At 45.2% G+C, this 16149-nt stretch overlaps 1 protein-coding gene across 1 annotated transcript in view; it reads right to left on the reverse strand.

Annotated features, from left to right (window-relative positions):
- Positions 1-16149, reverse strand: part of LOC308578194 (uncharacterized protein) — a gene marked incomplete at its 3' end in the record, with an annotated part of 111336 nt that overhangs the window by 94516 nt on the left and 671 nt on the right. Inside the window, exons 2-3 of the mRNA XM_081178451.1 lie at positions 14131-14232; positions 13172-13284 (exon numbers count right to left, since the gene is read on the reverse strand). Of these exons, the coding sequence (XP_081034577.1) occupies positions 13172-13284; positions 14131-14232 (215 nt within the window). The remainder of the gene's footprint in view (positions 1-13171; positions 13285-14130; positions 14233-16149) is intronic.

Raw genomic sequence — 16149 nt, forward strand, 5'->3', positions numbered from 1 at the left:
TTCACCCCTCTGGGGGCCTTTGAGTACCTCGTGATGCCCTTCGGATTACAATCGGGTTCCAGCACATTTCAAGCTTTCATGAACCACGTGTTGGGGTCCCTGCTGTACAAGAATTGTGTGGCCTTCCTGGACGACGTACTTATCTACTCAGAGAACGAGGAGCAGCATCTGAAAGATGTCAAGAAAGTGCTGAAAAGGCTGCAGGAGCATCAGCTGTGGGTCAAACTGGAGAAATGCCAATTCCACGCCCGAGAGGTGGGGGGAGAGCTTCCAAGATGGCGCCGGCAAGGGCAGCCCTGCTCTAAGCTCCATGCTAGTCGTGCAGTTTTTTATTAGTTTTTAACAGTTTTATTAATTTCTTTTTACCTGTTTTAATTGCTAGCTAAGGCATTTAAACCTACAAGTGACACAGCAATTTGTCTCCCTTGTTGGAAGGACACTGAATCACCGGCTACACAAGGAACTAGAAGGCAAGCGTTGGTTAAAATTACTCCCGGGCACTGGATCACCGCTGCTGTAGCTGTAGCCTGGAGACAGGGTCTGAGCGGAGTCTCAATACTTGGGGAAGGGAAAGAAGCCAAGCCGAAGTTTTGAAGCCAGGCCAGGGGAGGACCAGAGGAGACCATAGGAGTCCTCAGGTGCCTGGACAAGCAGCTGAACCCGACGGGCTTGAGGACCCAGCCTCCCTCCCGAGCCGCTTTCTCCAGCTGCACTTCGTCATCCTACCAGCTAGTGTGGAAAGCTGTGAGGCTGTGAGGCTTCGGGTTGCTGAAATTACACTTTGAGAGGCAAAGAAGAAGTCTACGGCAGAGAGAGGTGAGAAGAAAGGAGACGGAAGTTCCAATTAAACAAAACAAAAGCCTGGAAGTTCGCAAAGCGGTGAGACCCTTCTGTTTTAAGTAAAGCCTGCCTTCACTTACCCCAGAGACCGAATAGGGGAGGGACGGGGGACCGGATAAAGATTTAAATTGAGAGCCCTTGACTTGTATAATTAACCGTGAAGAGGGCTGAGCTGGAGAAGATTTACTAGAGCCCTCAACAGGAGTAAATCTCTATCGGAATTTTACTCTTATTATAGCTCTTCAACGAACTGTGGAGAAATCCCTGGAGTTAAATACTCAGCTGCACAGCTAAATCACTGACTGTGGTAGGAAGTTCCCTTCTTCTCTCCTGTATTATTTATATTATTTAGTTCATATCTACTGTGGCTATGGGCAAGAGGAAACGCCTCAGAGAAGCAGAGGAATTACTGCTTCTCCCTAGCCCCAAGCTACAAGCTAAGGGAAGAAGAGTCCAGTCAAATCCTCAAGCAGCAGTTACTACACACAATAGATTTCTTCCACTAAGTGACTTGGATGTAGCCATTCCCAAGCCCCAAAATACCATCTTACACACTTGTAATCTAACGAGCACTCCCATTAAAGGTGGGTCTGACGTGGATGGAAAAAAGATCCAGGATAAAGAGAACCAGCTGGGAAATGAGTCCTCCCATTTACAATTAGTCATTAGGACACTGGACTGTATATTTAAAAAGATAGACTTTCTGACGTGCTCAATTTCCAAGCTAACTGAAAAAGTGATGGATATGGATGCCAAAATTGCCCTCAAAAATAACTACCAGAGGGGACCTCCACGGATAGCCCCACCAAAATCTGGGGCAAAGGGGATGAGAAAATACAAACTAAACAATCTCATGTGTAAGCAAAATCTAACACTGCAACCAAAGAAGGTGTGCCTAACGATAAGGTCAGAGATATGGGACTGGTCAAGCTTAGAAGGAGCTAAAATTGCCCTAAGTAAAATCCTGAGAATAAGCACAGTTCATATCGATCTTCGTGCTTTACTTCCGCTAACTCAATCAAATGGCCCTTACAAAGTTATTTTAGCCTTCCATTCGCTGAGATTACCCTTATTAATAATAAGAGAAAAATGGAAATTCATAAAAACAAAAATCATACCCACAAGGGTTTTTGCGGACAGCATAGTAAATCCACTACTTGTGGAAAAAGGGAAAGAGACATTAGATTCAGAAACAAGCTCTATAAAATCGCCAGACAAAGAGATCTTGCTCTCCCCACAGAGAACGGAGGAGATCGTCTGCAGCCCACAACTAGGAATGAATTTGGGTAGTTCCAGAATATCCAGTGGTGAAAGCGCCCTTATGAATTCATTTGATGAATTACAATCACAAGAAAAAGAAAAAATAATAAATAAATTAGACAAATTAAGAGAGAAGATGTTTCAGGCCAAAAGTAAAATAGGAAACAAAGAAATTCAAACAAACAGGGCCATTGAAGGCTCGGTGGACCTTCTCCAATTTAGCCCACAGCCCCAAAATAGGTCTATAAAATCCAAGGCAACGATACAGACAATCGTCCCGCCACCTTCATTAGTTAATTTGGAACCAGCTCATCCTGTACCAACCGGAATGGATATATCTACTAAAGAACAGCAAAATGTAAACAAAATTTCGACACATTCCTCAATGCCTGACCTGGAGTCATCATTATCGGACGGAGAATCCCTAGCTGATGATCTAGAAGTTCAATCTGTTATCGATACGGACTGGACAGAAGACCCCTTGGGCCATATAAATAAGATGATATACCCATGGAAGGAAAATCTAATAATAGCTAAAACTTGTACCGACCTAATCTCTGCCCCCCTAGGTGATAAGCTCTCTGATAAAACAAGGGATTTCAGAGAGGAGATCAGACCAAACCAGGACACTACCCCTATAGGACCGAGCGAGCAGAGCATAATTATAAACAGCTCAAGAGGCACACCTGCGTCAAAAGGAGAGAAGTCATCTACTATTAGTCAAAGGAAAATTACTGACTTCTTTAAATCTGACAACCCAAGATCAGCGTTCCCCCCTTCTCCATTGTGACTACCCAAACCCCAGTCAAATCTCTCCCCCCCCCCCCCCGTTCTCCTTTTTAAGCTGGAACATAGCAGGTTGGAAGGGGAAAAAATCTGACCCGGACCTTGTAAAACTAATAAACTTACACCAAGTAATTCTTTTACAAGAAACATGGGAAGAGGGGAGAGTAGATATTAATGGTTTTGATGTTACATCATTACCGGCATGCCCGTCTACTAAAGGAGGCCGGCCTAGTGGAGGATTAGTTATAGCAATTTCCTTGAAAATACAGGCAAAACTCACGCTTGTAAATGCTTCCACCTTTGCAATTACAGCCCTGATTACGGGGAAAAATTTTGAACTTGTTATAACAAATGTCTATCTTCCTCCTGGAGGCAACACTGCAGACTTATACAATAAATGGGGAATTTTGGAGGAACATCTTACTCTTTGTCTCTCCAAATACCCCAATATACCCAATGTTATAGCAGGGGACTTCAATGCTCGCATTGCAACAAACTGGGAGTCTTTAATCAAAGCCAAATGGTGGATAACTCCAGAATTCATTAATGACCTCGCCCTCCATACTCAAAGACTTTCCAAAGACAAAAGGGTAAATGAAGCAGGAACCCTTCTTTACCAATTGGTACTACGTCTAAACTTAGTGATTCTAAACGGGAACTGCCCGCCAGACGTACCGGGTGATTTTACACACATAAGCTCCTCTGCAAACAGTGTCCTGGATTATATGTTAGTATCTCATGACATTTTCCCCAAATTTTCCCATTTTAAAGTTGAAAATATTCAACTGAGCGACCACCTACCGTTGGTCGCCACAATGACTATAGACTGGACCCCAGATGGAGACAGGCACCCAACACATCTGATTACGAACTCAGTATTGCAAATCAAAAGTGTTAAATGGTCCGAATTACAGGCCCAAAAATACTCAGCATATTTCCAACAAGGGCTAAAACAAGCATATTCAGGCTTAATTGAGGACTACTACGATTATGACCAAACTCTAAGACTATTCTCGAATCTGTCAGAAGATCTATCGTCCTTTTTCTCTGTTCCGACGCATAAAATAAATCGAACACAAAGGAAGATAGGTGCATTGTGGTTCAATAGTGCTTGTAAACAGGCTAGACAACTTCTTGGTAACATCTACAAAGAATATAAAGCAACGGTCCTGCCAAAAGAATATTTCCAAGCAAAATCGGCCTACAAGCAAATTCAAAAGGGAGCTAGACAGGAATGGCAAGTGAATCAATGGCGGGCAATCATAGAAGCCTCATCATTACGGAACTCCAGACAATTTTGGCTCCTGGTAAATCAAAGAACTAAAAGATACCCTTTAACTATTATTCCTGCCCCGGTTTGGGAATCATACTTAAAAAATTATTTTGCCACAACTGACTGTACTGCTAACACAAGAGATGAATTTCAAGAACAGCTTCCCCTCTGGCCCCCCACTGATCCGGAGGACATCCATGATTTGATCGTTAAACTCAAAACAGGGAAAGCGCCTGGGCCAGACCTGATCCCGGCAGAAGCTATAAAATACCATGCGGACTGGTGGGCTTAAGTCCTGGCGACCATTTTTGATGCCGTTAACAACTCTGGAATGATCCCGGAAGTATGGAAGGACGCTATTATCGTTCCAATCCACAAAAAGGGCTCACCAGACGACCCAGGAAATTATAGAAATATCAGTCTGCTCTCAATAGTGGGGAAACTGTATGCCCGCTTCCTGTTGAACAGACTTACCCAATGGGCCGAAGAGAAAAAATTAATTGGGCCCGAACAAGCTGGATTTCGCCCAAAACAGTCAACAATTAATCATATTCTAATTTTACAGCATCTTGCCTGGAAATATTCCACCCCAAAGGGTGGCCAACTCTGTGTGGCATTCATTGATCTAAAGGCAGCATTCGATAGTATCCCCAGGAACATCCTCTGGGAAAAACTCACCCGCTGGGGCATCGACAGAAGGCTTCTCTGGCTAATAATTAAACTCCATGAGAACTCAGTGGCCAGAGTGAGACTCACTCCAGAGGGCGATCTCACCAATTCAATTCCCATTAACAGAGGTGTCCGACAGGGCTGTATATTGGCTCCATTCCTGTTTAATTTATTCATAAGCGACATGAGGACTCCCCTAACAGAGGCTCAAGAAAGGATTCACGCACCCCGCCTAGCACTTTATCGTTGCCCTCTGTTACTATATGCGGATGACGCAGTCATCCTCTCCTTTTCTAGAGTAGGTCTCAGGAGGGCCTTAAAATTTTTTGGATCATATTGTAACACAAATTCCCTTACAATTAATTATGGAAAATCTAAGATCCTAGTTTTCTCAAAGAGCCGGAAACTCCATAATTGGAGAATTGATGGGAGAGTCATCGAACCAATTTATAGATTCCAATACTTGGGAGTTTGGTTACAACATAACCTTAGATGGAAGGCCCATGTAGCTTATGTTACAAACAGAGCCAAAGCTATCTCCTTGGCGATCTTGCGATTCTTCTTCACCGATGGAGCCCTCCACATCCCATCGGCGTTGAAAGTGTTCAAGGCCAAGGTGATCCCGACAATTGCTTATGCCATCTCAACTTGGGGGACTTTTGTCAACCTATCTCACCTACAGGTTATTCAAAATCAGTTTTTAAGAGGGATATTGAAACTGCCCAACTGTGTAAGTAATACAGCGTTACACATGGAACTTAATATTGTATCCCTGGAAAACGCCCTGTGGAAGCACATACTCTGTCACTGGTTATCTCTATGGCACAATCTCCCAAACTTGTATTTGATACAATGTATGTGGAGAGATGATTTCCAGAGCCCATGGGTAAAAAATTTACAACTGAAAATTACGGCAATGGGAATCTCCCCATCTAAATTACTAGAGCAGGACATAGTTCCAGCTAAAAGAACAGTAACCTGTAAACTAGAGGAGATGGACTTGCAGCAGAAAATGGTGTTGGGCAATGGTACCTGCTCACCTCAAAACCTTGGTTTATTACCCCTCTTAAGGCTCCCAAACTATTTGAATTCCTTAACTTCTTCGACTCATAGATATGCCTTTATAAAGGCAAGATTCAACGCCTTCCCATCGAACGTGCTGAGAAATAGATTTTCCAATGGACAGATATCGCTCTTATGTGATTGTAATTGTGGGGCACCGGAATCGTTGCATCACATAATCTTTGATTGTGCTTCTCACTCATCGGCCAGGAGCAAGTTTCTTGATCCATATCTAAAGGGAATCGCCGATGATTGGAATGAAGCCAAACTGAGATATCTACTAAATGATGAAGATCCCCTAAGATCACTCACGGTTGCCAGATTCTTGATCAGCGTCCTATCCCTAAAGAAGAAAAACGGACTCCTGTGCGGCTCGGATGACCCTTTTAAACCATGATATATGTTTTAGGATGTAACTAGGTGATATCACCACTGATGTCTTTTATTAATTTATGAGCAGAAGACGATGTCTATGTTGCAAATTTATTGTAATGTATGTTGTTGGGTCTTTTGCTTATTTTGCTTTGGTTCTTGTCTGTTCTTGTAAGTTTTTAGCTGTTTTAAATTTGGAGGTTTAAGTATATATATGTTGGTGGGAAACTGTCGTGTGACGGGCCAATGGCCGTAATAAATATCAATCAAGAATGGAAATAAAAAGTCCATTGTATAAAATACATTTGAGGGTCACTTGAGCAGGAAGCACGTGAGGCGCAGCAAAACACAGGCCGATAAACAGTAGACAAAGCCCATCTTTCCCAAACATCGCAGGAAAAGGCCAGAATTTACGAAGCGCATGAACCATCACAGCTTTCCTCAATGATGAAGCAATTGCTAATATATAATCATAGAACTAGGGAGTTTGAAAGGGCCACGAGGCTCATCTAGGCTTACCCCCTGCAATGTGGGAATCTTTGCCAAAGAGCTTCCCTCTTGTGGCTTATCCCCACAACAGATACTGACTTTGGGTTTTGGTCAAGCAAACAGTCTAATCCAGGCATTCCCAACCTGCGGCCCTCCAGATGTTTTTGTCCTACAACTCCCATGATCCCTACCTCACAGGACCAGTGGTCAGGGATGATGGGAATTGTAGTCCAAAACATCTGAAGGGCCGACGGCTGGGGATGCCTGGTCTAATCTGTCAGTGCCTAAATGATCTCAAGTGTCAGAACAACTTGACTGCTATCAGGAAATTTCCCACCGTCCCATTTCGACTCTCCAGCACCTGATCTGCATCACCAAGCAATCCCAAAATGCCGACAGCTTTGAACCTTGCAAGATCAAATGTCTCGCCCTGGACTGGACTCGAGGGACGATTCCGACAGATTCCACATGGGAAACGCTCATGTCCCATGTAGCACCAAATCAGTAGTGCATGTGCTTTATAAAAAGCCTTGAGGAGATGATTGTGTTGTTGTTTAGTCGTGTCCAACTCTTCGTGACCCCCTGGACCAGAGCATGCCAGGCACTTCTGTCTTCCACTGCCTCCCGCAGTTTGGTCCAACTCATGCTGGTAGCTTCGAGAACACTGTCCCACCATCTCGTCCTCCGTTGTCCCCTTCTCCTTGTGCCCTCCATCTTTCCCAACACCAGGGTCTTTTCCAGGAAATCCAGGAAATGCTGGGTGAGATCCCATGGACAGTAATACTAAAAGGAAAGGGAGTTCATGATGGCTGGGAGTTTGTTAAGAGGGAGATAGTAAAAGCACAACGTCAGGCAATACCAATGAGACTGAAACATGGAAGGTGCCTAAAGAAGCCAGGGTGGCTATCTAAAGAACTTTTAACTGAGTTAAGATTTAAAAAGGATGTGTACAAAAACTGGAAAAGGGGGGAAACCACCAAAGAGGAATTCAAACAAATAGCCAGCACGTGTAGACACAAAGTCAGAAAAGCTAAAGCACAGAATGAACTCAGGCTGGCTAGAGAGGTTAAAAGCAACAAAAAAGGCTTTTATGGGTATGTTCGTAGCAAAAGGAAGAACAAAGAAACAGTGGGGTCACTCAGAGGAGAAGATGGTGAAATGCAAACAGGGGACACAGAAAGGGCTGAACTCCTCAATGCCTTCTTTGCCTCAGTCTTCTCCGATAAAGAAAACAATGCCCGACCTGAAGAATTTGGAGCAAATGATTCAGCAAAGGAAACACAGCCCAGAATAACTAAGGAGATAGTACAAGAATACTTGGCTAGTTTAGATGTATTCAAGTCTCCAGGGCCAGATGAACTGCATCCAAGAGTATTAAAAGAACTGGCAGATGTGATCTCAGAACCACTGGCAGTCATCTTTGAGAATTCCTGGAGAACAGGCAAAGTCCCGGCAGACTGGAGGAGGGCAAATGTTGTCCCCATTTTCAAAAAGGGGAAAAGAGAGGACCCAAATAATTATCGCCCAGTCAGTCTGACATCAATACCAGGGAAGATTCTGGAGCAGATCATTAAGCAAACAGTCTGTGAGCACCTAGAAAGGAATGCTGTGATACCAATAGTCAGCATGGATTTCTGAAAAATAAGTCATGTCAGACTAACCTGATCTCCTTTTTTGACAGAATTACAAGCCTGGTAGATGAAGGGAACGCAGTGGATGTAGCCTACCTTGATTTCAGCAAGGCATTTGACAAGGTGCCCCATGATATTCTTGTAAAGAAGCTGGTAAAATGCGGTCTTGACTATGCTACCACTCAGTGGATTTGTAACTGGCTGACTGACCGAACCCAAAGGGTGCTCATCAATGGTTCCTCTTCATCCTGGAGAAGAGCGACTAGTGGGGTGCCACAGGGTTCTGTCTTGGGCCCGGTCTTATTCAACATCTTTATCAACGACTTGGATGATGGATTCAAGGGCATCCTGATCAAATTTGCAGATGACACCAAACTGGGAGGGGTGGCTAACACCCCAGAGGACAGGATCACACTTCAAAACGACCTTGACAGATTAGAGAACTGGGCAAAAACAAACAAGATGAATTTTAACAGGGAGAAATGTAAAGTATTACACTTGGGCAAAAAAAATGAGAGGCACAAAAACAAGATGGGGGACACCTGGCTTGAGAGCAGTACATGTGAAAAGGATCTAGGAGTCTTGGTTGACCATAAACTTGACATGAGCCAACAGTGTGACGCAGCAGCTAAAAAAGCCAATGCAATTCTGGGCTGCATCAATAGGAGTATAGCATCTAGATCAAGGGAAGTAATAGTGCCACTGTATTCTGCTCTGGTCAGACCTCACCTAGAGTATTGTGTCCAGTTCTGGGCACCACAATTCAAGAAGGACACTGACAAACTGGAACGTGTCCAGAGGAGGGCAACCAAAATGGTCAAAGGCCTGGAAACGATGCCTTATGAGGAACGGCTAAGGGAGCTGGGCATGTTTAGCCTGGAGAAGAGGAGGTTAAGGGGTGATATGATAGCCATGTTCAAATATATAAAAGGATGTCACATAGAGGAGGGAGAAAGGTTGTTTTCTGCTGCTCCAGAGAAGCGGACACGGAGCAATGGATCCAAACTACAAGAAAGAAGATTCCACCTAAACATTAGGAAGAACTTCCTGACAGTAAGAGCTGTTTGACAGTGGAATTTGCTGCCAAGGAGTGTGGTGGAGTCTCCTTCTTTGGAGGTCTTTAAGCAGAGGCTTGACAACCATATGTCAGGAGTGCTCTGATGGTGTTTCCTGCTTGGCAGGGGGTTGGACTCGATGGCCCTTGTGGTCTATTCCAACTCTATGATTCTATGATTCTCTTCTCATGAGGTGGCCAAAGTCTTGGAGCCTCAGCTTCAGGATGTGTCCTTCCAGTGAGCACTCTGGGCTGATTTCCTTCAGAATGGATAGGTTTGATCTTCTTGCAGTCCATGGGACTCTCAAGAGTCTCCTCCAGCATCATAATTCAAAAGCATCAATTCTTCGGCGATCAGCCTTCTTTATGGTCCAGCTCTCACTTCCATACATCACTACTGGGAAAACATAGCTTTTACTATACTGACCTTGTTGGCAAGGTGGTGTCTCTGCTTTTTAAGATGCTGTCTAGGTTTGTCGTGAGATGATTACCCCTCCTTTATTGCCTGTTCCGGGTTGCCCAACCACTACCCCAGAGTCCTCTCTTGGCAGATCAAGAGGAGCAGGTGACGGCAAAGGCGGCCGGGTTTTGAGCTGGGGCAGTCAGAATAAGGTCCACTCTCGATTCAAAACCCTCAAATGTATTTGATATCATTGATTTTTCATTTCTATTCCTTGCAGATCATCTCGTTGTTTTATTGCTACAACCAAGGGCTGATGCAAATTAAGAGGATAATGATAATGATGATGATGATGATAATAATAATAATAATAATAATAATAATAATAATAATAATAATAATAAACTTTTATTTGTATCCTGCCCTCCCCGTCCGAAACCGGGCTCAGGGAGGCTAACACCAAATATGTAACACTGGTATAAAATCAAGCAATAACGAAATTACCTCCTGAAAACAAGCCAGGATCAAATTCAAATCCAATTAGATGGCTTTCCGCAGGATTAGGGTTGGGAACAGTAAACGCTCATCAGGCCCAACTCTTATATGGGCCTGTGAGAACACTGGGAGGCCTCTTTCATACTAGTCCTTACACAAAAAGAGAAGGGGAGTCAGGTTGAACCAAAGGCCCGGCGGAACAACTCCATCTTACAGGCCCTGCAGAAAGATGTCAGATCCCACAGGGTCCTGATCTCTTGTGGCAGAGAGTTCCACCAGGCCGGGGCCAAGGCTGAAAAGGCCCTGGCCCTGGTCGAGGCCAGCCTAATCTCCCTGAAGCCCAGGACCTCTAACATTTTTTTATTTGCAGACTGTTAGATCCTCCGTGGAGAGGCGGTCCTAGGCTGTATTCATTCGTTTGGCCCAACGTGGGGCTCGTACCCATGACCCCAAGATTCAGAGTCTCAGCGCTCTGCTGCCTGAGCTACTCACACAGCTGCCCTCTTGTGCACCTCACCTCAAATTTGTCCGAATTGTGCATGCCTGGGATTCACTGCATGAGATGGGAGGTGGGGTGGTTCCCAAAGTCAGAGCTCAGGTAGCCAACGCGGAGCCGGCCCTCACTGCCTTTCAGGTCCTTGGGGTGCTCGTAAGGCGGCTTGTGGAGCACGTTGATCTAGCAAGGGGATTCAAGAAAGCCGGGTTACGGAAATGACATGGGGGTGGGGGACATGAGGCCACATCTTTGAAGTTGTTCCAATGTTACAAATATACATACCTTTGACTTGACAGCCCAAGAAAGACACGCAGAAAATCTATGCTTTAACCGACTCTCCTCATTCCGCCATTTGAACGAATTTGGGCTCCACCTCCCTCCATGAGCCAAGAAGCAGGAAGTCATGTAGGCAGCAGGAACAGGGCATCCCGCCAGAATTCCCCAAGCCTGAGAGCACATACACGGCACCCCACCGAGGGAGGGACCAAGGGGGCAACCATAGACATCTGCCAAGGCAGTTTAGCAAGGCAGGTGTTCTGAATGCCCATCTCCAGACAAGTCCAGTGGGAAAGGACGTGTCAAGAGTTTTATTGTTCTTTCAGTGATGGAGATTTAAGGGGTCTGATAAAGGGACCTCATAGTGAATGCATAACCCTTGTATACCCCTCCTCATTTGTGATGTGCTAGTGATGTAGTGATGATGTATCAACGATGCTGCTTGAAGTGTATTCTGGGGGGAAGAAGGAAGTTTTAAAAGTTGACATTGCCCCATGCTCGGGGTTCTTACTCCTGGGCAGACCTGTGGTGCAACAGTAAGAATCATGGTCTACTGACCACTGTTTTGCTCCAAATTACCGGGCTGGGACTTCCTCCTTTTACTGACAGCATGGACCCATGGGGGACAAGTGCCCCGGTGAGCTAGGCTGTCAAGGAGTCACTCACCCTGGAATTTTTTCACTTAACAGCCATTGGCGCCAATACAGAGCAGGCTTCCTAAACCTTGGCCCTCCAGCTGTTTTCAAACTACAGTGCCCATCATCCCTGACCACTAGACCTGCTAGCTAGGGACCATGGAGCTGTAGGCCAAAAGCATCAGGAGGGCCAAGGTTGAGGAAGCCTGATAGAGAGCTCTACCTCTCTTTCAAATCAGAGCCGGCAAAGGCGGTGGAGTTCCTGCGCGGGTGCCTCGAGGCGGTTGGAGGATGGATGGCAGCTAACTGGTTGAGGTTGAATCCTGACAAGACTGAAGTTCTGTGGTGTGTGGGCGGGTGGGGGGGACTCCCTGGTCCTGAACGGGGCAACTGTGCCCCTGAAGGACCAGCTGCACAGTCTGGGGGTCATTTTGGACCCATGGAGGCACAGGTCTGTTCTGTGTCCAGGGCAGCTCTATCTGGGATGCAGGATAAGACCCTCCCTGCCCACGGACTCTCTTGCCAGAGTGGCGCATGCTCTTGTTATCTCCAGCTTGGACGACTGCAATGCGCTCTATGTGGGGCTACCTTACTGCAATTAATCCAGAATGTGGTAGCCAGACTGGGGGCCGTGAACAGCCGCAGAGACCACATAACACCAGTCTTGAAAGACCTGCATTGACTCCCAGTACGTTTCCGGGCACAATTCAAAGTGTTGGTGCTGACCTTGAAAGCCCTAAACAGCCCAGCAGATGAAACTTTCCTCTGGTTGTCAATATTAAGAGGATGCCAGCAAGATCAAGCCTTTCTGTAAAATAAAGGATTTAAATCCAGTCTGACTGAGACCACATACCACCGGTCCCAAGAGATCTGCTTTGGCTCCCAGTACGTTTCCAAGCACAATTCATAGTGTCGGTGCTGACCTTGAAAGCCCTCAATGGCCTCGGCCCAGTAGACCTGAAGGAGCATCTCCACCCCGGACACCGGGGTCCCTCTCCCGAGGGCCTTCTGGCGCTTCCCTCCCTGCAAGAAGCCAAGTTACAGGGAAGCAGGCAGAGGGCCTTCTCGTGGTGACGGCCGCCCTGTGGAACGCCCTTCCATCAGATGTCAAATAAATAAGCAATTATCTCACTTTTAAAAGACATCTGAAGGCAGCCCTGTTTAGGGAAGTTTTTAAATATTTAATGCTGTCTTGTGTTTTTAATATTTGGTTGGCAGCCACCCAGAGTGGCTGAGGATACCCAGACAGATGGGCAGGGTAGAAATAATAAATTATTATATATTATTATATATCCAAAGCCAACATGAAAGCATTCAAACTCTGACGGAACGGAGCGGCGCACACCTCTTCACAGCATAGACCCACCTTGTCCAGGCAAAGGTTCCCATGTCTCTCGGCAATAGCCTTTCGGAAGCCGTGAGACAGTGGATACAGCATGCTGTGATGGGGGTGCACCGAAGGGAGCCGGTTCTTCTCCAGCTGGTCAGCCACAATACTGACAAGCTTCTTCATTCTCTCGTCGTAATCGGTCCAATCACAGACGATCTGAAAGGGGGCAAAGAAAACCAGGGTTCTAGATTCAGGTAGGTAGCCATATTGGTCTGATGAAGTCAAAATATATATAAAAATTGTCCAGTAGTGCCTTAGAGACCAACAAAGTTTGTTCTTGGTATAAGCCAGGCACCCCAAACCTTCGGCCCTCCAGATGTTTTAGACTACAATTCCCATCATCCCCGACCACTGGTCCTGTTAGCTAGGGATCATGGGAGTTGTAGGCCAAAACATCGGGGGGGGGGCGCAGGTTGGGGATGCCTGATATAAGCTTTTGTGTGCATGCACACTTCTTCAGATACACTGAAGCGGAAGTCCCCAGACCCTGATATACAGAGGGAGAAGTCCCCAGACCCTGCTATATAAGAGTAAGGAGAAGCCCCCAGACCCTGATATATAGTGGGAGGGTGAGTTGGGGTTTTTCTCCGAAGGGTAGTAGGAGTCAATGGGTATGGTCCACCTGCTGGCAACTGTGAATGACTGAAAAAACAAGGGATGGTACGCAGATGACCTGAAATAGTTTTAGGATATGTAATGAGACACAGTCGTCCACAGGTTGACCATACCGATTGAGTCCTACTACCGTTCAGAGAAATACCCCGCCCCACCCTCCCTCTAAATATCAGGGTGTGGGGACTTCCGCTTCAGTGTATCTGAATAAGTCTGCCTGCACATGAAAGCTTAGACACAGAACAAACTGAGTTGGTCTCTAAAGTGACATTGGACAATTCCTGAATTAGGTGACGCTTTTACCATTACCGTGGTACCTTGGGACTCAAACGCCTCGGTTCCCAAATGCCGGAAACCCTGGGAGTGTTGGCCCTTAAAACTCTGCCTCACCTGCAAACAGTGCGCCAGGTTGCAGTAAGCGTCAGGAAAATCCGGCTTCAGTTTCAAGGCGGTGCAATACGAAGCAATTGCCTCTGGGATGTTTCCGGAATCCTAGAAAGGGAGGGATATTTCAGCAATTGCCACTAGCTTTTTTTCTCAACCATCAAAACCAAAGATGAAGAACAGACAGAAGGCACGATGATCCACACCTGGTAGACTTATAAAGTAACATTCAACAATCATTGGAATAGAACAGGGGTCGGCAAACTTTTTCAGCAGGGGGCCGTCCACTGTCCCTTAGACCTTGTGGGGGCCAGACTAGATTTTGGGGAGGGGAAAAAAGGAACGCATTCCTATGTCCCACAAATAACCCAGAGGTGCATTTTAAATAAAAGGACACATTATACTCGTGTCAAAACATGCCGACTCCCGGCTAGATTGAGAAGGCCATGGGGCCGTAGTTTGCCTCCCCATGCTATAGAATAATATTGAGTATCAGCATGTAAAAATTCAATAGAAACCTACTCTTAACAATTACAATAAATTGTAATTAATCGTACAATAAATGAATATTACAATGAATGATTATTGTAATTGATCATAGAATAAATGTTACAATAAATGGTTATAAAACAATGGCAAGTCACAGTGTCTACAATAGCCGCAGCGAGAATCTTAACAGACAAAGGATGGAAAGGAGAATCCCATCCCTACTAAGTTGGCGTAGCTAGCAAAAAGGCTAAAATACGCAGAATTAGCAAGATTATAATACAGGCAGAATTACGAGAGGTTTTGGAAGAAACATTTCATAGAGAACAGGACACTTGCAGAGTACAGTGGTACCTCTGGATGTGAATGGGATCCGTTCCGGAGCCCCGTTCGCATCCTGAAGCGAATGCAACCCGCATCTGCACGTCGCAATTCGCCGCTTCTGCGCATGACATCATTTTGAGGGTCTGTGCATGCGGCGAAACCCGCAAGTAACGTGCTCCGTTACTTCTGGGTCACTGCGGAGCGCAACCCAAAAATATTCATCCTGAAGCATATTTAACCCGAGATAGGACTGTATTGTCTAAATTTACAGGGGTGCCCAAATTTTCCCAAAGAGGGCCAGATTTGACATGAGGGCGGGGCAAATTTGTTGAGCTGTTTTAGGATTTAACCCCAAGGTTGTTGAGCTCTTTTTAGGATTGAAGTTGTTGAGCATTTGGGGGGGGGGGTTGCCCCAGTAAGTAAACCAGGTTACGCTCCCTGGCCACACGCTGGACATGTGTGGTCTAAAAAAAAATGTTGGGAAAATTTAAATTCTTTGGCAGGTGTGGATTGACAAAGGACAGCAGGAAATATGACAAAACCAATGCATTTTGAGATCTAGGAGAGACGAGCAAAAGGGCGCCATCGGAAATGTGACGTAGGGGTGATTGGAAGTCACAATGAGATTTTTGGGTGTGGAACTCCACCATACTTTCCGTCTATATAAGCCACCCTCTATTTGGGGGGGGGGCTCAAATTTAAGAAAATGAGCCATTCACCCACCCAATCACCCGTATAAGACCTCCCCCCCATTTTTATTTCAAAGTAAAAATAGCAATTTTTTCATTTTCCTTTTAAAAAAATTATTTACAAACAAACACATAGACACAAAACAAAATTCGTATTACCCTACCACCCAAAATTTCAGACATTAAAACCACCCTTGTGGCTTCCCTCCACCGCCCCTCACCCTCCTATATAATATTTCACATTGCCATTTTTATTTCCCCCCTATTTATTTATTTATTTTTGATTTCATTTTACATGCTAGTTGCCGTACATTTTCAACACTATACATTACATATATGGATTCCCCACATCTAACCCTATACACAACTCAGCATTTACCCAAATACCCACGTGACTTCCTTCACTCACATTGCAATTTTTATCTAAATTTATATTTCTTAACTCTTTTAACTTACTATTTATTATTATTATAAACCAGATTTACAAACATTAAACCAAACATATCAACATGTTAGTTTTTGAGCA

Source organism: Podarcis bocagei, assembly GCF_964188305.1.
Source record: "Podarcis bocagei genome assembly, chromosome: W".
NCBI classification, from domain to species: Eukaryota; Metazoa; Chordata; class Lepidosauria; order Squamata; family Lacertidae; genus Podarcis; species Podarcis bocagei.